The following is a 24,486-nucleotide window of genomic DNA, read 5'->3' on the forward strand; positions in this document are numbered from 1 at the left end:
TGCCAGAGCGTCGCCTCAGTGATTTATTTAAAAAAAAAAACTTTTGTTAAGTATGTTTTGCTAGTCGGGGAGAGGGCAACTTGACAGCATGACACGACAGAAATGGATAAACAAAACATAAAAAAAATCCTACAATTAAAGCATATTTTATAACACGTTTAGTTTATGATTCAGTATTTAGCTTGTTTTAAAACGCAATTCATGCAATTTCGAATGGTTAAAAACCGCTCCATTCTATCAACCCAACATGGCTGGTCTGCATAACCATTGGCGCAACCTGGCTTACTGTCAAGCGTCCGCGAACGGCTGTCAGATTAAAAAGCCAGCTCAAAAAAGATTTTCAAAGTAAAAAAATACGCACAGCGAAGCGCACACGTCGCTCTCCCGGCTGCGCTGCGACGAAAGCGTCCAAGAACTGTTCCCGACCAATTGCTGCTTGTGTGTGTGTTTTTTTTTGGTGGCCCCAGTGCAAGCTCGACACAGTGAAACAGCGTTGAAAGTGGTGCAAAGTGCAATATCGAGAAAAATTAATCTAGAAAAAAACGAGCTTAAAACAAGATGCTAACGAGCGCTTGCTAAGGAAAGCGTTCGGTTCGCTGTTGCACCGTTTGCAGGCGTTTTTTTGCTTAGTGTGTGTGTGTGTGTGTGTGTGAAGATGCAGGGAATGTTGCCGTGCATCTTGGTTTTTGTACATAATAAGAAGAAAAATGTGTAATTCACCTATTATCCAATAAGAAAAAGCGTTAAAAATCATCCTTCTTAAGAGGTCCCCACCTCCAGTAAGAACGGGCAAGTGTATGTGGGTCGCGTGTCCCCCCCTGATCATCAACGGCAGCAGCAGCATCGCCATCATCATCAGCATAATGCACATTCCAGGGTAATTATGCGAAGGAAAAGCCCCCGCTCGGAGCTCTCGAACGCAGCGCGCAACGGATCGGTCTTGGAAGTGGCAGCACGATGATGGGGTAAACAACAGTTCACACAACAACCCTCGGTGCCCCGTTTACGCAAATAAAGCTGTCCCGTGGAATGTCTCTGTGCGGGAAAAGAGAGTGAGAGAGAAAGAGGCCACTGTGAATGGGAAAGAGGCAAGAGGTGTTTTCCATGCCTATGCAATAAGAATCGATACACAAGACGGGACGGGGGCGTGCAAGAGAGAGGGAATGATTAAATGTGCAATAAAGTGATAGGAGATAACTAAATAAAAAACGGGGCAAAGCAATGCAAGCAAAGCCTACTCGAGGTGGCCCTTTAACCATCTAAGCTGTCTGTGTTTGTGTGTGTGTGTAGGTGGGCCTGGGAAGTGTTTCCCTCTGTGAAGGTCGCCTTTCAAGTGTGTGTTAGTGTGTGTCTTGAAAAAACAAGGAGGCTGTGTCCGAAAGTACACACCAAAAAAAAGGTGAATCCTTAGTTTTTGGAAAGGGTCAAAGAAGAAGAAGCAGAAACCCCAAAAAAGCCTTTTGAGTGTTCTGTTCCGAAGAATTTCCAAGTGCCCCCGCTAGTTATGCGCGTCTAGAGTGCGTTCTGTGTGTGTTGGTGGTGGTAGGAAAAGCAACACAGCACAAAAAAGGGATCGGAAAAGAAGTGCCGTGTGCCGTGTACGTCCGTTGTGTGTGCGTGAAAGGCCGGAGAAAGGAAGGGTACGGGCCGCAACATGGACGAACGGTTGCTGAACGATCTGCTGGAATGTTCCGTCTGTCTGGAACGGTTGGATTCCTCCTCGAAGGTGCTGCCCTGCCAGCACACCTTCTGCCGGAAGTGTCTCGAGGTAGGTATCTTCCTTCCACAAACTTTCTTCCCTTACCCTTTCTTTAGAAGCTCGTGTATTCTTGAAAAAGGCCCAAAATTTGGGCCGCTGTGGATGGCAGAACGCTGCAAGAAAAGCTGGCTTGCTAAATGTGCCGGTCTAAGCTTTTCGAAGGTTCTCCAGGGGTGGCCAGGGGTGTGGTAAGATATTTGGGAAAGCTTTTTCACGTCCCCACTGTCAGAAACAAAACGGAAAGCTAAAATAGCAAAAAAAAAGTACAAAAAATGTAATAATATGTAACAAAAAGTTTGGCACAATTTAGGCGAAAGCGGGGCAAAAGGGGCATTTTAAGCAGTTTAGTGTTTGTTTTTCTGAATTTTCCACAACACACAACTATTCGTATATTATTATATGTCTCCACCATTTATCTATAGATTAAAAAGAGTTTGAAAATAACGTAATTATATGAAAAAAAGTGTAACATAAAAGTTGATGTTTATGACGCGATGCTATTTTGACGGGGGCAAAGCAATGCATCGCGTCGCTAAATGTAAACAAATTTTGACGGGACTAAATGTAAACAAAACGAGAAACGTCGAGATACACTGGGGTAATATGGGTAACAACGAGTTCGGCAAAATGTCACTGTCAATGTCTTTAAAAAAATCTGACTAAAACAAAATCTATGTCAGCGTCACGTACTCAATTGTGATAATCAGAGGTGATACTCAAACAGTTGGTGTGACCAACAATTGCTTGGTGACATTTTAACAACCAACGTTTGGTCAGTCGCTTTGTCATGACTTTTTTTTTTACTGTGAGCAGTTCTGCAAAATATCACTGACATGGTCATGACAAATTCTGACTGAATTTCAACGAATTCTACAAAAACGCTTCTCATTCTGATTCTGATACTAGCAGACGATTTCGGACTATTCCAACTAAGACAATCTACATGCTTTCCTCTTTTGCCCTACGAAGCAGACAAAGTCAGCGCATTCTGATTTCGTTGCATGGGACCACTCGCAAGCGTGTCATCGCGATCATCACCGTCAGACAAAATATCACGACCAAGTGATTAACCAAAAATTCGTTTAAAAAATATCACCCGTCCGATCATATAAGTTATGTGAGTATGTATCACCTCCAATCATCACAATTGAGTACGCAATGGATTTTTTTTTTCAGTCATGAATTTTCTTGATAGTATTAGTGATCAGCACATGTTTGGAAAGCTTGGTCGGCGTGATGATTGAGAGGGCATTTTGCTCAGTTTGTCAGTCAGAGTATCAGGCTTGGCGCAAGCACTCAAATCACCGACAAACCGACGTGACACTTCGAACAAAATGAGCTTCAAAAGTTGTCTCCTTATTTCAAATGAAAATACGTTAAACACTAGCGCCATCTCTATACAGGGTTTCCCACGATTTATTGATTGGTTCCCATCAATTTTTGGTGGGTTCCCATATTTTTTTGGTGCGTTCCCACGATTTTTTGGCCGTTTCCCAGAATTTTTTGGTCCATTTGTATTGATATCCAATCGGAAAATACCAATAAATTATGGGAACGAACCAAAAATCTATGGGATACGATCAAAAAATCGTGGGAACGCACCAAAAAATCATGGGAACTGACCAATAAATCGTGGGAAACCCTGTAATGATTCGCTTACTACACTGACACAGAGAAGATACTACTAAACCCCCTTTTTGTTTTTCTTCGCAAATTCCAATGCGTATTGTTTTATGTACTTCTCACATCTTTTGCATTGATTTGAAAACTTATAAAATGATTTTCCTGTGTGTTTTGTCTAATTATTCTCACAAAATCATGCCTCACACTTCCTTCGCCATTTGTATTTAGAAAAGTTGTTTACATCGAAGCAGCAATGAACAGAGCTTACTTTGACAGAAGTGTTCGCCTCACTGGTAAATGACAGTACTTTCTTGTGGGACACTTTTGTAACGCCAGTGTCACGTCCAGTGTTGCGAACGGTGATAGTCGTCGACATAAAATTTTACAAAATGATACTTTTTGAAGCATCGCATTCTAGATCCACGCATTCATTCGACAATCACGGAAAAAAATATCAATTGACACGATGATATTTTTTCTGCTACAATCATTTGACTTTTTGATTTTGCTGTACAACAAGTGAACTAGATCTTCATCGAAAATGGGTCCTTTTTTTGTGTTTTCGCGTGAATTTCTATACTCCTGTAAGAGAATACCATTTTCCTGGTTCACTGAGTGAAAATATCAAGTGGTCTAATGGCTTAGTATCGGTAAACGCACGATTAAGCAGTTCTGGATTCTCACTGAAAAATGTCGAATGACATTCATTCTACATTTTTTGCAATCATGTCATCGCAAAAGCATTGATTGTTATTGCCCAAATGATTGTCGCTTTTGGAAAGTCGTGTCATGGTAACCATGAATATCATGATCAAAAATTGATTTTGACACCAGCTTACTGCGAATATCATAAAAAAATGTCGACAATTAACAACACTGGTCACGTCGGTTTGTCGGTGCTCAAATGTCATCTTCGACATATCATGAAGCGCTTTTAATGATTATCAGTATTGATTCTCACTGAAAAGCGTGATGGTCTTTATTTTCGGTAGTCACCATCGCAAGATACTCACGACATTTTGCAGCACTGGGTGTGACCAATGCATGATTTGTGACATTTTTGAAACCATGGCTTGGTCAGTCACTATGTCATGACATTTGTTTTACTGTGATCAGTTTCACTGACATTGTCATGACAAATGCTTGCCGTGTAATATTGTCGAAATAAAGGATGATCATGTTGTCCCTTTTACCCCTATACAAAAAAGCTTGACGAACCCTGTCAAAACACACTTGCTCGGATTAGGATTTTCCAAATTTTTTGTTTTTTGCGCTTTTATTTGGAAGTGGGGGGACGCTTTTGGATGGATCAGGTTTAAATCGTGGCGCGATAATGAGCGATACAAAGCCGGGGCTTAGGGATAAAGTTTCAGGGGGGCGGCCCACCCGGGATCATCTCCAAACCAAGCAGGTCGCGTGATTTGCGTACATAAATGTGTGACAGCGCCGCTACACAACCACACATGGGGAGGGGATGATGTTACTTGGATGCTTGCTTTACCCCCCCTTAAAAGTCTGTTTGCAGCAGTGGAGAAAAGCAAGTAAAAGGAGGACCCGCGCGACGTATTTGCACGCGTGTGCGGTGATGGAAGGGCAGAGGCTCATTTGCGATGCTGGAATTTTGATGTATATCTCCGGGTTTTGATACCAAACCGGCACTCAACCGCCCGTCCCCCTACCCTTGGGAAATGGTCGTCTTAACCGGAGCCTGAGAAATCTTGCCCGTCGGACCGCAAAAGAACCAGCAAGAGCTGAGAAAGAATCTTCACCACACAGGCACTGGCGCGCGTTCGCACACACACACAAACAAACAAAAGAAGGCGAGTCGCGGAAAAGCACATTACCATCGCAACCAAACCCCCTGCTTTCCCCCCCACTTTTATTTAAACCGCTCCCTCTTCCCTTTGCATTACTCATTGCGCTTGCTTGCGCCGTTCGCCATCCTCCATCGCTTCTCATCTGCCGCTGTTCCTCCTTCTGTATGATGGGCGATCGGTCACGCACACATACAGACACACTGAAGATCTCTTATGAGGGCTGTGGAGGGGAGGGCACCACCCTCCCAGCCTTTACTAAAAGTACCAACACGATCGTCGTGATGTTGCTGTTTTTGCTTAGCTCTCTTTTTTGTGAATGGGCATTTCATTTTAATAATACCTGCGGCCGCCTTACCGAAGCTCCTCGTTTGACCCCCGTCCTTTGCCCACTGGCATCTTCACAGCCCCTTCTTCGTTCCCTGGTATTTTGGACTTGGTGTGGCCTGTTCGTCCGAAAGAAAAACAAAAAAGTTCTTACCTTTTTTGGAGTAGAAGGAGGAGAAGGAGAAGGAGAGTGAGAAAGACAAAGAGAAGCGATACTTTACCTTCCCTCTTTCAGCGTTGGTTGGAAACAAAATAGCCTTGCGCCCGGAAGTGGAATTTTTGATCGGCTTCCCTCTTTTCCCCCCGAAGAGAAGCCCCTCGAAGGGAAGATACGAATCGGCTTTTACCAATAATTGTAGGCGATCACTGGTTTGTGTGTGTGTATGCGTTCTGCCTGGCAGTGTTTTTAGTTTGCAAAGAATAGCCTGTAATGTTTTGTGCGGGGTGGGTACGGGGGTGGTGGTGATAATGATTTTCCATCGCCAATGCCGGCACAAAACTCTTTGGGATGCTCTTAAGACGAGATTGCTGCGATGGATGTGGATGCGGTTGCTAGGGCGGCTCCCCAGAAGATGGATGGAAAGAATGATTATTATGAAGTCGATGTGAGAAATCAAAGCGCAAGGATTTGAACGGGGGCCGTTTCGTTTCCGTTCCGCAACTTTCCAACTGCTGCTCGCTGCGGATCTTTTGCTTGATTGATTGGAGCTCTTGTGTTTGGGAGGGGGAAGGCGGGAAGGAAGCAAAATCATAAAGTTCTAAAAATATCATCTCCCTTTGCGGGGGCTCTCCGGACAGCAACTTAACTTTGTAGCTAGCTGCTGTGTTTGTTAAACACTTTCATCCTGTAATGTGCTTATGTTTGCTTGCGTGCGTGTGTCTGTGTGTGCTTATGAGAGAATGAGCTTTCGTTCTGTTCGCCACGGCCAGCCAGGATTTCCTTCCTAGAATTCGGACACTTTAATTCTTCTATTTGAAGAGCCACACGCCTCCATTTTAAACGCAAATACTTTTAATGCTTCTCTTATGAACTGCTTTTGCTTCAGCATGTTCAAGTGCGCTTCTTGTGAAATAGATATAGTGGCCGACTGATTGCCGACTGAGCAAACCCATGTTTGATGGAATTAAGTCAATCAATAGGGGGCTTTTACGATATCAGGCAGCTGTTTTATATGGAGTTTGACACCTGGCGGCTGAAATAAAGCCCTGTCAACGCTCCATACGCTCATGAACAATTGATTTTTTTTCTTCTGAAGGATACATATTGTGCAAAAAAAGGTTAAAAATTGTGTGGATCGCTTTTTTGAAGTTTGATAAAACAACTATCACTCATTCCAAAAATAATAAAAGAAAACAAAACTAACTAAAAATGCATCTTTGCTGAAATTCAACATGGCGCACCGTAACTGTCAAATTGAAACTACACGGGTGATGTTAATTGTTCGACCGACAGGCTGAAATTTCAGCTTATTGGCTGGAAGTAGCAAACGGGTGTATATTTAGTGTGTTTAGCCATCTGGAAGGTGAAGTTCAGCTAAGCAGTTCTTCTTCGTGAAGGTGACAATTATCCTATACTCGTGCAGGTATCAAATCAAGGTTCACTTCATGAGGTGTAATGTGGTATACAAAATGCAATTAGCAAGATTCATAATCTTACAGCATTTTTCAAGTCAGTTTCAAACGTAAACGTTGTTATTTACCGCATGCGCATGTTACTACATATCGATCTGATATTTCATTTCCATAACATTAATTTTCAATTTCTTCAGCATGATTTTCAACACTTCAACGAGCTTCAGTTTTTTTCTCCGGGGTTTGTTCCCGAATCTTATCACCCGTTGAAAGGTGTAGTGTTGAAAATCATGCTGAAGATATTAACAAATATGACGGGGTTTTCCAAGTCACTTTCGAATGTGCACATCATTACAGAGTTCCAAGTCCAAGTCAGTTTCGAATGAAAAGGTTGTTACAGCTTCGAATTGATGTTTAAAAAACATTATTTGGAGTTGTTTTCGTGTGGGATTCAGCTGTACACACGATAAACTAAATAAATCCTGCTGCGGAGCCATAATTAAACATGATAGGTTAATAAGACTGACGAAAATATTTTGAGGTATTTACAGCGGTATTTTAGGTATTTTTGAGGTATTTTACCCACAGTCTGATGACAGCTCCACAGTACGCTTGCAAAATTCCCCTAATCGATTGCAAAATTCTCCTAATTGATTGCAACACTCCCCTATATGATTGCAAATCTCCACAGCTTTCTTGCAATATTCCCCTACCGATTTGCAACATTCCCCTAAGTGATTGAACTATTCTCCTATATGATTCGAAACCCTGTATTCATCACATTAAAGCTAATCCACATCAAACGGATATTTCGTTTCCATCATCTTAATTTTTAATTTCTGCTGTATCATTTTTAACACGTCTCGAGCTGAATTGAGTTCTTGATAGTTCTTTGTGATGTGTTGAAAATCTTGCGTAAAAGCTGAAATTTTATTATGAAGCAAATACACCATTTGACAGGTGTTGAAAAACATCTTGAAGGTGAAGAATAATTATGTGCATATTCTTAAGTGATTTGGAAAATCCTGTATTGTTGTTATGCATTTGAAAACTATTTTACTGGGGTTTCCAAGTCACTTTCAAATGTAAACATTGTTATTCCCCGCGTGCAACATGTTAATCCACATCACTCCGATATTTCATTTTCATCATAATCATTTTCAATTTCTTCAACATGATTTTCAACACAACTTGTAAAGAAAAAGCCGGCGCCTAAACGAATGAGCCAAAACCACTTCTACTGGAAGATCCAAATAATTATAATCTTTTTATGAACTACCAAACGGAGGAAAAAGCGAGTTTTTTTGTTTGTTTTCGAAAATATGTTGAATTCGTTTGCACGAGCAAAACAAATCTTGGTTGGAATTTGAATACAATGAATTTCTTCCTGAAGACAGACATTCTTTGTTCTATGATATTTTATTTTGTGTTCTTTGTGTCATCTTGTATACAAGATTTGTTAAATCATTGAATTTTTTAACTCATTCGAATCGTTGCAGTATACGAAGTGTTGAATATAATGCAGAAGCAATTAAAAATTATTATGATGCAAATGAAATATCAGATCGATGTAGAATAACATTTTGCACAATGCGTAGAATGACAATGTTTACATTCGAAACGGAGATGGAAACCCCTGTAACTTAAAAATACAAATTGTTATTTAACCAGTAACAACTTCGTTGACGTAATTGTATTTTCCAATGAATTACTTGTTGGATTTTACATTATAATCTACAGTATATTTCTCTTATTTGTCATTTAATTTCTAATGTGAATTACAATGGAAAAGAGAATTGTTTCAATTTATAAGCTCACTCACTCATCAATTCATCTATCGTTGGAATCGTTTCAACAAACATTTTGTAACCATTTTGGCGAACGTTTTACAAAATAGCTCTCCCCTCTCCTTTCCCTATCAACTCTCCTCCCTGCATTCCCTTCTCACCCTACCTCATCGTCTGAATATTGATTTATTTTATTTTTATTCTTCCAAATTCGCCTGCACGCGCGCGCTCGCTCCTCATCTCGCATATTCCATTTTATTCCAATCGAATGATTCAATCAAACTTTGTTTCGCACGGTTCACGTTTCGCACCTTTCCGGTTGGTGGCTCCCGGGCAGTGGGACCGAGGAAAGGGATTTCCCTCCCCGTTTTATCTATGCATGTCACACAGAAACCGGCGTCTGCCAAAAATAAAACAAAAATTGCCTGTCTGCCTGCCTGCCCCGGTGAAGCGCTGGGAAGACATTTCGGTGGTCCTAATCTCATATCCACTTCCAAATCCGGTCTCTGATCCGTGCGCCGTCCACCTGTTGCTGTTGTTACCCGCACCGTCGTGCTCTCGGTGTAAAGTGTTCCTGCACTCGAAGCAAGGCTGTTGTTGAAGTTTTTTTTTTATTTTATTTTATTTTTTTTAATATATTTCCTCATCTTTTGTGAGCAGAGCTACAGGCGGACCTGTTACGCTTCTAACCACCGTACAAATACTCACACATTCTTGCTTGGAAGACGCCCTCTGGCCAGCCCCCTGCCCGTGGAATGCTGTCGCCTCGGTGGTGTTTTCTGCCGTGTTTAGTTTGGGTCTCTGTTTGCCTATGAATAATGCTAATTGGGAGGGGTATATTTTACAGCGGTGAAACGGTCAAGAGATGATGAGGACCGCTCTCTTAGCGGCAGCAATGGCAGGGTAGAAAAAAGGAAGTGTAAAACGGTCTTAGCCTTACCGCACACATTTAACATGCACTTGAGAAAATTGCTTCGAAAACGAGAAATAATGGAAGCGAGCGAGCGAGCGTGCGTTTGTGGTGTTGTGACCGTTGTCTCGATTGCTGCAGGTTGCTCCAGAAAAAAATGATCCTCCCGGGCAGTTTCAGTTTTGCAGCAGGAGTATCGGTGGCGGGTTTGGGCATCAGGTTGCTGTGTGCCTTCGTTTCGATAATTGCAACGACTGGCACTCTCTCTCTCGCTCACCTCCATTGTTCACATGCCCATCTAATTGTTGGCCAATCATCATTTTGGTTACGACTGAACTGCTCGCTAAACGCGGCATAAATTTTAGGAGCGCTCGGGGGAGGTTTTCGGGAGTCCTGGGCGGATGTGCTGGGCGCCGCAGAAGTTGCGACATTACGTCATGTGGCTTGAGTGAAAACGTAGAAAAATAAAAACTTTTCGGTATTTTTTTTGTTTTCAATTTTTTTTGTAAAGGTCACGAAGAAAAGGGCAAATCCTGTGCCGGTTTAGGTATTGTTGGTCCTTTTTTTAAGCCTGCCATGGAGGTTAAAAGGTCAACGATTTTAAATGATGCAATTTATTCATGAAGCTTAATGGGAAGGGGTTGGTTTCTCTGTTTTGTTTGCATAAACGAAAAAAAGACTCTCTTTAGCACACACAAAAAATACACACACAAAAACCAATCAATCTTCAAGAAGGTAGTCTTACCTGATACCTGAGCATAGGTTTTCCAACAAATTAACATTTCAACAAAGGCTCATTTGATGGTTTCAGCTGGAAAGCTGAATATTAGAGGAAATATTTCATTATTTAACCGAAGTACGTTTATATCCCACAACTAAATGACAGTTGGGTTACGCTGTTCTAGATTTTCACAACTATTTGATGGACACATTGTTTATGTTTAGTAAAATGATCATAACATTAATGACAATATATTTCGGCTGATTCAGAAACATTTTAAATGAATTATATCGTTTCAAAAATAATGTTTCTACGATTTAGTAAATACTCAAGAACAACATAACCAATATGTTGGGCCCGCCATCTTTTTTTTTAAACTACGAGTTTTTTCGAGCCTGGTAACACTGGTGTCATGACAGATCTGACAGATAGTATTATTATCCCGCTGACCGAATATGGTGTAGTCTATGCGCTTGAAGAACGCTGGCAAATATTGCGTCAATCGCAAAGATTCGTCAATCTCAAAGATTGATGAATTTCCAAAGATTCGTGAACCTCAAAGATTCATGAATATCCAAAGAAAGGTTCATGAATCACAAAGACTCAAACAGAAGAATTTCAAAAGATTCATATATCTCGAAAGATACATGAATGTCTAGGGATTCATACATCTCCAATTAATCATAGAGCTTGAGCTTCTCATTATTCTTCTTGGTGTAACAACCTACGTCGAAACCCTGTACAGGCTTTCAAGACTTCTTGGCAAGTACCACGCAGCTGGATAGTTTGTTATGCATCGGGAAGACGGTCCTTGCGAGGCTTGAACCCACAACGGGCATGTCTTTGGGAAGGATCGGGCATATTCAATATTTTGAAAATCATACATCTCTAAAGATTCATGAATTCCAGGAGATATATGAATTTTAATGGATTTATGACTCTTTAAGATTCATGAATCTTTGAAGATTTGTATTTCGAGATTCGTGAATCCTTGGAGATTCATAAATCTTTGGAGATACATGAATCCTTTGTGATATATCCTTGGACATGAATCTTTCAAGATTCATGAATCGAGACTCGAATCACTCATTACTGAAGATTCACATGAATGGATCCCAAGGAAAGATTAATGAAACTCTGATTCATGATACTGAGAACTCATACTCAATCGACGAATTGTCAATTCATTAGTGTGGATTTTGGTCGAAAGGCATCAGTGGGCTATTTTTCTTGGAAAGTGAAACAAGTGAGACGGATACAGTCAATTGTGAGTGATACAGAGCCATGTTAGGAGCATTTTTGTTTGCTACAATTGAATATGAGGACCTAGATGCTACGCAGACCTTGTTACAATCGATATTTGGCGCTCAGATTTTTAAGATCGAATTATTTGTCGAAATTGGCCGATGTCGTTTGGTCAGCAAGGAGCTACGATTTGACACCGTTGGATTATTATTTGTGAAGAGCCGTTAAAGATAAGTGTTACCTCAACAGACCAGAGATAATTGAAGCTTTAAAAAACAAAATTCACTATACCATAGCCGAGATAGGACTGCACACAGTTCAAAATGTACTCAAACATTGGAGCGACGGTATTGGGTCGTGACAGCCATGCGGATGAAATCATATTCCATTACTTCCCGGAAGAATTAAGCTGTCAAATTTCATAAATAGTTAGTAAAAAGCTCTTGTAGTTTTCATTTTGTAATGTAATGTGCTCTTGTAATGTACAATATTTTAGATAGTTCTCAAAAGTTTTCCTCTATTTAAGCAACGCCGGATGACTGTATATCTCCCTGTAGGGAAACTATTCTATTTAGTTATGAACTGTGCTCAGAGTAACCTTCATAAGCAATATTTGTAATCATATTTGTAGCACGACCTATCGATTGTTTTAAACATCCTTAGCGCAAAGATCGCTGTTTAGAAGAAAAACAAATCCTATCAATTATGAAGCTGCCAAGCCGCCCCGCGTCTGCAGCCTAGTAAGTTTCCAACCGATCCGACCCGGTGGTGGTACGCCTTGATGATGTCTTTCTGTTGTGCTTCAAAGCAGAAAAAGGAACAGAAAAGGAACACAGCAAACCCCCCCCCTGCGCGCGAGGAACAAGATTAAACCTGTTCGTCCTAACACTGTTCGAGATGAAATGGTTGGAACTTCTAAACGTCATCAAACCGGTTTCCCTCTGCGCAACAAACACCAAACCACGTGCATCGTCCGCTGTGGGGCGTGCTGTGGGAAAGTCGTTTCTACAGGCTTGGTTTCCGAGGCTCTGGGGCTGCTGCCCTCCAAGAAGTGGTTTGGCAAATTTCGCGCATTTGCTTATCGAAGTGAATGCGAAGGTCTTTTTCCTTCTGGCGACTGGTTCACATGATTCATCCGGCTTCGCGCCGCGCTGTGTGTGTGTGTGTGTGTGTTGGTTATTTCTTCTTTGGATGCCTTTTTTTAAGTGTGCTGCTGCCGACACACCATACCGTTCGTACCGGGGTTGCATCACTCCATAAAACGGGGCTGGCTTTTTTTAGCACATGTCGTCAGCTAATATGAACGCATCCGTTTGTGTTTGCTGTGAGAGCCACACAGAAATATTCTTTTTAGAAAGGATTAATTAAATGTCGTTCATATTTGCTCGTTTTATTCGTGCTAAATGAAGTGCGCTAAACTCTCCACCGCGCAACCATTGCACTGACACGTTTATTTGCATTTATGGAGCACACAACAACAACAGCAGTATCGCAGCCGCCAGCACTCGAATCTCGACCTCCGCTTTACCATAGTTTCGAACCGGATTTTGCTTCGTTATGCGCCACTTGGGCGATTTTTTGCATCAGCCCTGTTGTCTCGCCGCTGTGTTGGTGTATCTATGCTCTGCTTGCGCACACACAGCTTCTGCTGCTTATCCTTGCGCCTTATGCAATGATGAGGTGGTGTGGCCGTGTGCGGTCACACAGCAGCCACTCTACTCTCTGCATGCTGGACGCAGACACATATACACACACATACCACAAGCCACAATTCTCCAACATTCTTTTCCCAGGCGATGGGCGGAGGCGGCTGCGGCGTGCATAAGTTCCACCGCTGGGAGAGGAGGCCGATTGGTGTAGAGAAGTCGACTGTAAGAAAGCGGGAGCGAAGAATCGAACTCCTCGTGGTGCCCATGCTGCTCCACCTTCACACACAGGCGTTCGCTTTAAGATCAGGTCGCTAAGACACGCTAAGAAAATGGCAAATGGCAGCTGTGACAGTACCGCCGTCGTCGCCCTCCGCCGGCCACCCACGGGCAGAGTTGTGCAGTGCATTGTATTGAGCACGATGGTGCGGTTTTGTGGCTCGCGTCTCTCACCGTCCAGATCTCGGGCAAAGGAAGCAGTGGCAGCCACAGTGGGATAAATAAATTGCCACATCGATTGGAAACAGTTTCCCTCCAGTACGTGGAAATGAAGGATCGCATGGTTGTTTTAGGAGAGTTTTAATTCGATGAAAAAAAATTCGAGTTTGAATTTAAACATTAAAACGATACATATTTCATGTATACACAACTCAAAAGCCCGTATCCTCGTATTGGGATGTAACGGTTGAGTCTACTTTTGTCTAGTCTGATGAGACACCAATCGTGCCTATACAAGGATTTCCAAGTCATTTTCAAATTTGCACATCATTATTCACCACCTCCAAGATGTTTTTCAACAGCTGTCAAATGGTGTGTTTGTGTCATAATAAAATTGCAGTTCTTACACATGATTTTCATCACACCACAAAGAACTGTCAAACTCAATCCGGCTTGAGTCGTGTTGAAAATCATGTGGATGAGCTGAAACATTACTTGGAACCAAGTACAACATTTGACAGCAGTTGAAAAACATCTCCCAAGCAATGCAAAATGTTGTAGACATTGAAAATTGACTCGAAAACCCCTGTAAGATCACTCTTTACAAGAGATCCAAAATATGTAACATTATAGTAATAAATTTCTCTCCTACTGATTAGATTTTAATATAAAGTATTGATACATTACACTCTAGTACGGTATACGCAGTAAAAACAGGTGAGAAGAGAATTCTAGGTTCCATATATGTATTTGTTAACCAATTCTACTTCAAAAGTAAAATTTAAAATATTTTCAAATGTTCCTTACCTTGAAAGAGCAATATAATTTTACATAATTTAATATAATATAGAGTGAGAGTGAGTGAGAGTGAGAATATAGAGTAGATAAAAAAAAAATTAGAATAATCGCGAATAAATGCTGCTGTGTAAAATTGCACTAGCAGATAAGCATCATTCATACTGATTAGCAGCGGCCATGCGTATCAAAATAGTTTATTTAGTAAATAAAAATATTTACCATTTTTAATAATTGGACGCTAATTGTACGGCTATCATAAAATAATGATTCCGAGATAATTAACTAGCTATATTTGACGCGGTTTGATTAGTCATTAATCATCAGCGAATGACCGAAAGAAGGAAGCCTTTTTTTTACAAACGTATAAAAAATTGCATCGTGTAAGATGGGTTTTGAAAATCGCTCTAATTCCCCTCCCTGCGCGTGCTAATTCATTAACATCAAATCTTGGTAAATATATCATATCAAATCGGCGTTTAAAAAGATTGATACACATTGTAAACACAGGTCGATTGCGTTACATAAAACCGTGTATAGAACCGCTGTACTAGACAGAAGCGTCACGGTGCCCTGGCAGAGTCATTGGACCAACGCACTGCAGATCGTGGGTTCGAATCTTATCATGATCAAATTCTTGAAATTTGAGGCAAAGACAAAAAAATGTGATTATAATAAACTTTATCGTAATTACAGCGTAATTAAAACGTTAATTTAATCAATTCTATATGTGCGCTTTTTGCGTGCAGCACATAATCAACTTGGCAGTACATATTTTAGTTATTTTATGAACTACAAAAAAGGAAACATTGCCGGATGCTCTTCACTTTGCTTACAATTAAATATTCGCAATGAAAGCATGATAGAGAAGAAAAAAAAATAACAATTGTTTTTTTTCTTTATATTTTGATTATGTTTCATCATGAAACGTGAAAACCCTTCATGATTATTCTGCACACCGTTAAAGAGTGGAAATTCTTAATCGGTTCATCTTTTTCCCGAGCTGTATGCGCCTTTTTTTTGCAATATTTAAATGTAATTACCGAAGTAATTATTTCCATCAGGGTCACAAACTTAAAAGAAGTGTTTTAAACGCACAAAAAAACTACTCAGTGACTATAATAAAGTAACACTTTAACGGCCAAAAGCAACGTCATTTGCGTTGTTTTTTGCTACCGCAAGAATTTGCATTTAAAATAGGGACCACCGGTCTATCCAAAGCAGTTCGTTTCAACGTTTAGTTCCAGCTTAATGTCACGATTAATAGAGAGCGACTGTGTGTTGTCTTGCACGCGCTGTAGAGTGTGTTTCTGTTTGCACGCTTTGCAATGGGCGTGAAAAACGTGTTACCTTTCGGCACCACAACAACATCGAAAGCAACACATTTTGTGCCACTGTGCGCAACATTAAAACACATGCTTGCGGAAATACACCATGCTGCTGCTGCTGTTGCACCCAAGCGTCCCCAAAACACATGGCATTCGTTGCACGGTTGCACGGAAACACGGCACAGAGCCGCGGTGCACTTTACGATTTGCACACTAAGTAAAAGAAAGCAAACGTCTACCTCTTCCCCACTCTTGTAGAGGTTTGTGTGATGGGCGTCTCTCTGTTCTTAGCAAACAAAAAGAGCGGTTCCGCTCTCCTCACCACTCTCAAGCAACACGGGCAAGATTAAACCACCCCGGAAACGGAGTGTGATGATGGCGTTACAGACTCGGTGCTTGAAAAATTACACACCGTTATGGCATAATCGCTTTCCTAGGATGCTATTTTTAAACCCGAACCCGCCCACCCACGGGAAGCTCTTCAAGTTTATCAAAAGAAATAATTCAATGTGGACAATTAACCAACAACGTGTGGTATGTGTTTCGCAAGACTGAAAATTGGGATCGGTTTTCATTTTCGATCAATCGATAAAAAATGAATCGTAAAATGTTTCTCCAAAAATTAACCAATAAAAGGTTGTTTTATTGATTTTTGAGTACTGCCTATCGTCACACTTATCGCATCCTGTTGCGCATGGTGTGAAGTGGACGACTTTAGTCGGTTATCGTTTAATTGTCTTCTATCCCCGTCCGAAAGATAACCGGCCATGTGTGTGAGCTGTCTGTTGTCTTATCGTACAACAGCATTTCTCCAGCACTTCTACCGCCTCTCTTTACTTGCCCAGCCTACTTACTTACCGCTTTTTTACTCCCTTTTCTCTCTGTACAGGAAATCGTTGCCAGCCACCAAGAACTACGATGTCCCGAGTGTCGCGTCCTGGTCGAGGTGCGAATCGACGAGCTGCCCCCGAATGTCCTGCTGATGCGAATACTAGAAGGTATGTTGCTCGTACGGATTATGAAGTCACTCACCAAAACGCAAACCCAATCCCTTCCCTTGCAGGCATGAAGACGGCGGAACTGAACAGCCAGAACACGAGCCAGACGACCAACGGCAGCGGCAAACCCACGTGCAATCGCAATCAATCACATGGCGCCGCACCAACGTCGAACGCAAATGCGGTCAACTATCAGCAGCAGCAGCAGCAGCACCATCAACACCACCACCAGCAGCAACATCCATCATCGGGGGGCGTGCATGGTGCTAAAATAGGCAAATCGTCCAACGGCCAGGGTACGGCCGACGGCCAAGCGCAGCCACACCCGCACCATCCATCGCATCCGCAGCAGCAGCAGCATCATCACCATCCGCATCAGCCACTGTCGCGTATTATTGCGTCGAGCGGTGTCACTGGCACGGGCCCGAATGCATCGCTCGATCTGTCGAAAATCCCACACGCCAAAGCGTTTTACGATTTTTCCTCCAGCGAGACAAGGTAGCGAAACAGTTTGTGTGGGCTTTGTTCACACTGTCCTATTCCACCCCACGATTGTGGAATGTGGCTTTGCATTATAATGGCAAACGGCGATACTCACACGGGTTGCTTGCTTTTCTCTCTTTACTTTCCAGCGATATAAGCTTCCGCAAGGGTGACATTATTATACTGCGGAAGAAAATCGACCACAACTGGTGCGTGGGAGAGGTGAACGGGAAGGAGGGTGCGGTGCCGCTGAACCACATCAAGGTGATCGTGCCGCTGCCGTTCCCGCAGTGCAAGGCGCTGTACGATTTTCGCATGGGCCCGACCGAGGAGGAGGGCTGCCTGACGTTCAAGAAGGGCGCCCTGATACACGTGCTGCGGCGCGTCGACCAGAACTGGGCGGAGGGCCGAATCGGGGACAAGATTGGCATCTTTCCGATCTCGTTCGTCGAGATGAACGGGCTGGCGAAGCATATGATGGACACGGCACTGAAGCAGTAAGTGGTCGAAGGGTCGTTAGGGAGTCTATTATCGATTTATAGGGTTTTCCAGCAGTTCTCATAGCTGTGGGACACTTTATTAACACTTTCTTTCGTGAAATGAACTTAATGTAATGGGAATTGTACTCTGTAGCACCCTCGTTGGATAAATCCAATAGGAATTTCCAACGAGCCTGTCCAGAAAGGATACCATCGATTCCAATTTCCAACAAATGTTCACTTCACTATAGGAAAGAGTCAAGGAAGTGTCTCACAACTATGGGAACCCCTGGAAAACCCTATATTTCCTCTCAAACTGCTAATCAAATTTTGTTTCTTTTGTTTTTTCAGCATATTGAACAACTCGAATCGAACCGTACCGCCGACACCGTTCGATCTGAACGCCAGTAGTGCCACCAGCAGCAGCGACACGAGCTCCAGCGTAACGACCAGCCCCAACTCTTCCACCAGCACGACCAGCTCCAACTCGAGCACCGCGCCCAGCAGCCCGACGGCTCACTTCCTGCAGCAACAGTCCCAGCCCGCCACGGCGGCCGGCAGCAAGCAGCACCAGTCGAAGCGCTCCGATCCGGCCAATCGGGAAAAGCGTCACTCCCTCACCACGTCCGGGCTGTCGACGACGGCGACCGGTGGACCGTTGCAGCCGAGCCAGGCCGCACCGCACCGACATTCGACGGAAATGTTAAACACCGAAGCTGCTGCTGCTGCTGCCGGAGATGCAAAACCGTCCCGCCAATCGGTTGATGCGACGACGGCGGTAGCGCCAACGACGTCCACGGCCACTGCCACGGCCTACCAGAAGTGTAACGCGACAAAAGCTAGTCAAATGTACCAGCAGCATCCGCAGCTGCCGACGATGTACGTTGCGCTCTACCCGTACAAGCCGCAGAAACCGGACGAGCTCGAGCTGAAGAAAGGAGGTGAGTTGTGTGTTGAAATCGGTTTGTATTGTTAACTTGTATTGATTTGAGCGTGTGTTTTTGTTACTCCATTTCCTTTGCAGCCGTCTACTATGTCACGGAACGGTGTCAGGATGGTTGGTTTAAGGGTACAAACTGGCAGAAGAAGTCGGGCGTTTTCCCCGGCAATTATGTTGCCATCCACAAGGGACGTGATGGTGCTTCGGTAGGTTTTTTTACGCTCAAGATAAATGTGTTTTGTTATTAATTTAATGCCATTTTTCCCATAATTTCCGCTAGTCTGCAACGCGCAATGCGAATGCCCACTCCTCCGGCAAGATGAGCAACATCTCCAGCCCACAGCAGGCAGCCGGTGGTGGTGCATCGTCCGCCCTGAACGGTTCCAACGGTGCCATGAGCAGCCCATCCAACGGTGGATCGGCCTCTCCCCAACAATCGCTGCAGCTGCCCGAGCTGCCGCCACGTAATACAACAATCCCACAGCAGCAGCAGCAACAGGGCATGAAATATATTGATTCCATCTTCGGTCGTCAAGGTTCGCTGGACGGTGGAGGACCCGGTTCGCCCAATAACGAACAGCAGCAACCGGCTGCAGGGCAGGAGGCCACCACGACACCGCCGGCAGCGGGCGGCGGAAAGGTAAAGAAGGACTCGTCGGCGGTCAGTTTGATGAAGCGGCTGACCAACATGAAGCGTTCGAAATCGCCTACCGGTGGCTGTTCGGGCGGTACGGCCAATCCGGCGTACACGAGCGACAGCTCGCTGTTCGAAGAGATGGCCGGGGCGGCGGATGCGGCAATGCTCGCGTCCGGCGTTGGCTCAGCAGCACAGCTGGCCAAGCCACACTTTAAACAGATCGCCAATCCAGTGCACGTGAGGTAATTAAATAAGCAAAACAAAATATTACTTTTTGTGTGGTTTGTAAGGATGTTTAAAGAATATTTTCAATTTTAATTGCAGGTCGGGCTCCTGTCCAAGTCAGCTGCTTCAGAATTTACCGATGGATTTGATGTTGAATGGGGCAGGCGTAACGCACTCTTCCCAGCAGCAGCAGCAGCATCCCCATCAACAGCAACAACATCATCATCAACCGAATCATCCCGCTCTGGCAGGAGTGCGCGGTGAAAACGTTCCAATGATGTACGGTTCCCAGCGTATAAAACCGCACAAAGAGCGACCATCGATGCACGGGTAAGCGGTTATACAGGGGGTTTCTCGCAGTCACTTTCGAATGTAAACATTGGTTTCCACCTCCTATGTCAGAAGTTATTCCACATCACTCGGATATTTAATTTTCATCATACAGGGTTTTCCGAGTCAATTTGAAATGTCTACAATATATTTTTTATTTACTTCAAAATGTATTTCGACAGCTGTCAAATGTTGTGTTTGTATCACAATAATGTTTCAGTTCTTCCACATGATTTTCAACACATCTCAAGCTGGATTGAGCTTGACAGTTTTTAATTTCCAATGTCTACAACATTTATCATTGATTGCCAGATGTTTTTCAGCAGATGTCAAATATTGTATTTTCATCACAATAATGTTTCAGTTCTTCCACATGATTTTCAACACGTCTCAAGCTAGATGGAGTTTGACAGTTCTTCGTGATGTGTTGAAAATCTTGTGTAATAATTAAAATATCATTATGAAGCAAATACACCATTTGACAGCTGTTGAAAAACATCTTGGAGGCGGTGAATAATTATGTGCACTTGCGCAAGTAACCTGGAAAACCCTGTAATATTTTTTTAATATCTTCAGCATGATTTTCAACACTTTACCTGTCAACGGGTGATGAGATTCGGCTTCAACCCCCGATGAAAAAACATGCAGCTCGTTGAAGTGTTGAAAATCATACTGAAGAAATCGAAAATTATTATTATGGAAATGAAATATCAGATCGATGTGTAATAACATTTTCCACGCGGTGATTAACAATGTTTACATTCGAAACTGACCTTTATCGATTCTCAAGAGAATAAGAAATTAAATTAACAATTTCACTCGTGCAGGTTCAAGTATGGCGATCATACCGTGGTGACGGCCATGCCCAAACACATCGCGCATGAAGCGCCCGCCTCAACGTCCTCCTCCCATATGGTCGCGAAGCAGCAGCAACAGTCCCACATCTACCACCGGAAGTCCCAAAGCCTGGACGCGTCCGCAATCATCTCGCAGCTCGGCCCATCGCAGCACACGTCCGCCACTGCAACCGTGGTCCCAACAGTGGCCGCTAATGGAACACCTTCCAAAATGTCCTCCAAGTCGTCCCATTCGCAAACCGTTCGGGAGAGGTTAGTTTGGAAGAGAAAACTTGCCCGAATATTTTGCAATTAATGTTCCTAATGTCCCCTAATTCGTTTCCTCCCGCTTAGATTCAAATGCATCGTGCCGTACCCACCGAACAGCGAGTACGAGCTGGAACTGCGCGTCGGCGACATTGTGATGGTGCACAAAAAGCGTGATAACGGATGGTACAAAGGAACGCACGCGCGGTCGGGCAAGACGGGCCTATTCCCTGCGTCGTTCGTCGAGCCGGACATCTGATACGGTGCGGACAAGCACTACGGTGCCGTCCGGCAAGTACAACAGCAGCAACTGTGGAACAACTAAAGTGCAACACATGTACCTTCGAGGATGGTTCGAGAAACCCCCTGAATTGCTTTTCCTGAACTTTCCTTTCGGACCCGGTTGGTTTGGTGAAATGAAACTGGTTGAATTATATTTAAGTGCTTGTTTGCTGAGAGCATTGTCCGGACCACCTTAGCAAAGATGATATTGTCGATCGCAAAATCAAACAAAGAACTGAGTTGAGTGTGAGCGAAGCGCATATTCCAGTACGCGGTACTCTCTACGCAATAGTAGCATTTAATAGAACAGTATTGTGTTATACTTATACACCGGTCGTCGGTTACGATCTTCCAATGAACTCCTCATATATGCATGACTGTTACATTTTACTGTTGATCGGTGCGTGATGATCGGTTAGTCTAAAATCGTTTGATATCTTGATGGTAAATTGAATCTCTCTCTCTCCGCCCCTTTCTTTATGCTAAACTAAACTCCCGTCATGACCCAGCGATCGGCGATATAATAGGTGCTTTTTTTACATTCGTTTCCCTCCCATCCAATGCAATTTTTATGTGTGAGTAATTTCTTTCGACGGTGCTGAGATGTTTTACAATTAGTTTTTCATAGTTTTTCACGCTAGGTGTAAGCAATTTTAAAGATTATTTTGCGCTATATTATTAGTTCGCCATACATCTTAAACGAGACTTTATTGTTTCTGTTAACAAACAAAAAAACTTTAATCCGTATACTATTATGCTAACAATTTTAACTGAATAGTTTTATCTCTTTTTTTAAATTGCATATTGCAGCGGGAAGGTGGTGCAGAATCACCCTGTGTTTCTTTTAGCTATTAAATACTCAGCTCAATATACTATCAAACAGGCATGGGTGCGGTAATATCTATCAAATAGATTGCAATCGCTTTCGACAAAACGCAACAGCCATGGGCGCAAAGGAAGGGATAATTGTACAGATTTATTAGGAGGAAAAAACAAACAAACAAAAACGGATACCTTTATTTCGGCAACTCTCCCCGTACTCTAAAACACTATCAACTACTACTTCTTGTTCGTTATCTGTGAAAGTGTGTGATTGAATTTTAGCATATTTTAAATTGTACAAAAAAGCAGGAGCAAAATCCAACAACAAAAGATACTAAAAACTGTTTTCTCGCATGAGAGTGATGAGATGGAGGACAAAAGTAAAACACCCCAAAACTGGTTTGATATGTTTGTGCGCTGTGCTGGAAAATGCAAACAAGCTCAGTTTAGGCTTAAAAAAAGCGAAATAAGGCACGGAATTACGGTTAAAAATTACGTGCAGCTGAAGAGAGCAGCATAAAAGAACACTGTTAGGAAAATTGTATATGTGTGTAGTGTTTGGGTACTACCTTTGTTATGTTGAAACAAAACGTAAAGGAAAATGAACGCTGGTGTCTAATACTATTAGTGAGGAATAGAAGCAGAACAAGGAGAAGAAGAAGAAATTACGCATATATATTTAGTTTAGCAAACTCTACTAGCCATAGTGTTGAGGGAAGAATCTTCGATAAAAGTGGAAGGTGTCGCAAGCACAAATACTGGATACGGATTTACAACAACAGAGGATGACAGACACTAGTCTAAAAAAAACAAATCGAGCAAATCGTTACATGTTGATGTTACTGATTAGATAACTTACATCTCACATCGTTTTCGATCATTTTGATAGAGACAAATGAATGTCTGTGTGCGTGCGTGTGTGTGTGTCTGTGAGAGAGTGCAGCGTTCCTTCGCCATGTAATACAGGTTAAAAAAGAAACAGAGATAGAGATCTTATCTTAGAACACCAAAATTCGTCACAAATTTGGACAAAAACAACTCACAACCAACTCCATCCATCCCGTCGTTTAATGCGGCCATTTATATAGGTACTTTGCATGATTGGCGGTAAAAAAGGAAGCGGGGTAGTAGCAATGTAAACGATAGTGGACTGATTTTGTTTCTTTAAGGAAATGAAAAAGAGAGAAAAAATAAGCGCCTCCCAATGTGTTTAGTCCTATGGCACACTTACAGCGATTGCGGGTTGTGTGTGTGTGTAAGTGTGTACCTAAATTAGGCAGATTCGTAACACCCGCTACGTACTATTTGTCAGTGGAATATACAAGGTATAGCTAATAGATCTGATCGGCAAATGCGCAATAGAAAAATTATTCGAGAGACTAAAGGGTATCGTTTGTATCTGTATCTGTCTGTCTGTCTGTGTCCAATCTGTGTGTATGTATGTGTGTGTGTATGTGTGCATGTATTTTCTTGGACAGAACAAAAAATACCACAGAGTATTAGTGTGGTAATTTAGGTGAAATAAAACGAGCAACAAATTCGAAAATAAGGGTAGAAGTATGTATTTTATTATTGTGCCGTTATCATGCATACGGATGACTTTTTGGAAATCATGACGATTTAGAAGAATTGTGGATTTAACTATTAAATATCACTGAAATGAAATTTGACTCCAATTTTAATATCACTTCTTAATTTGGCCCAGTTACAGGGTTATGCAAGATAAACTGTTATTCGGGTCAATTTCTAATGTGAATCGCGCGAAGTTTTTATTGAACAGTCCAGCTGTCACAAATAATGACAGCTGTTGAAAAACATCTTGCATGTTTTCAATAATGCTGTTCACATTGGAAACTGAGCCGGAAAATAGTGTAATTTCAAGAAACTTTAGGATACGTTCAAATGGTTTTTGAAAAGACAACGCCAATTCCTGGTGACTTTTAAGGGACACATTAAGAGAAACTGATTCCTGAAATTGAGGGACTGATCCCGAACACATGTCCATTCTGGAATTTTAAAGATATCATACAGATACTGGAACTGACTTCAATCCTCACAACTTTTTTGTACTAATGTTGTCCCAATATTTCCATATATCCAGGCCTACAGTGGCATCCACCCGAAGTAGGATACCTATATTTTGGCTTCCTTTACTTTGAGGCTTTCTGGTCTGTTCCTTTGATCACTTTTTCTTCCTCAAAACATTCCACATATGTTGTAGA

The 24,486-nt window shown here is 42.5% G+C and overlaps 1 protein-coding gene across 2 annotated transcripts; it reads left to right on the forward strand.

The window, feature by feature from the left end:
* The first annotated feature begins 354 nt into the window (after positions 1–354).
* LOC120901743 (E3 ubiquitin-protein ligase SH3RF3) lies at positions 355–23,813 on the forward strand. 2 transcript variants are annotated; one of them, XM_040309913.1, is made up of 11 exons: positions 355–1,768; positions 16,855–16,963; positions 17,029–17,461; positions 17,596–17,943; positions 18,277–18,866; positions 18,950–19,071; positions 19,146–19,329; positions 19,402–19,744; positions 19,827–20,057; positions 20,885–21,166; positions 21,248–23,813. In XM_040309913.1, exons 1-11 carry the CDS (start codon positions 1,655–1,657, stop codon positions 21,417–21,419), a joined length of 2,928 nt encoding a protein of 975 aa, XP_040165847.1. In that variant the 5' UTR covers positions 355–1,654; the 3' UTR covers positions 21,420–23,813. The 2 variants fall into 2 exon arrangements, with proteins under 2 accessions (XP_040165847.1, XP_040165846.1); XM_040309912.1 differs by having other exon boundaries at positions 19,146–19,744.
* Positions 23,814–24,486: the final 673 nt, after the last annotated feature.

The sequence above is a fragment of the Anopheles arabiensis genome, chromosome 3 (genome assembly GCF_016920715.1).
Source record: "Anopheles arabiensis isolate DONGOLA chromosome 3, AaraD3, whole genome shotgun sequence".
Taxonomy (NCBI): domain Eukaryota; kingdom Metazoa; phylum Arthropoda; class Insecta; order Diptera; family Culicidae; genus Anopheles; species Anopheles arabiensis.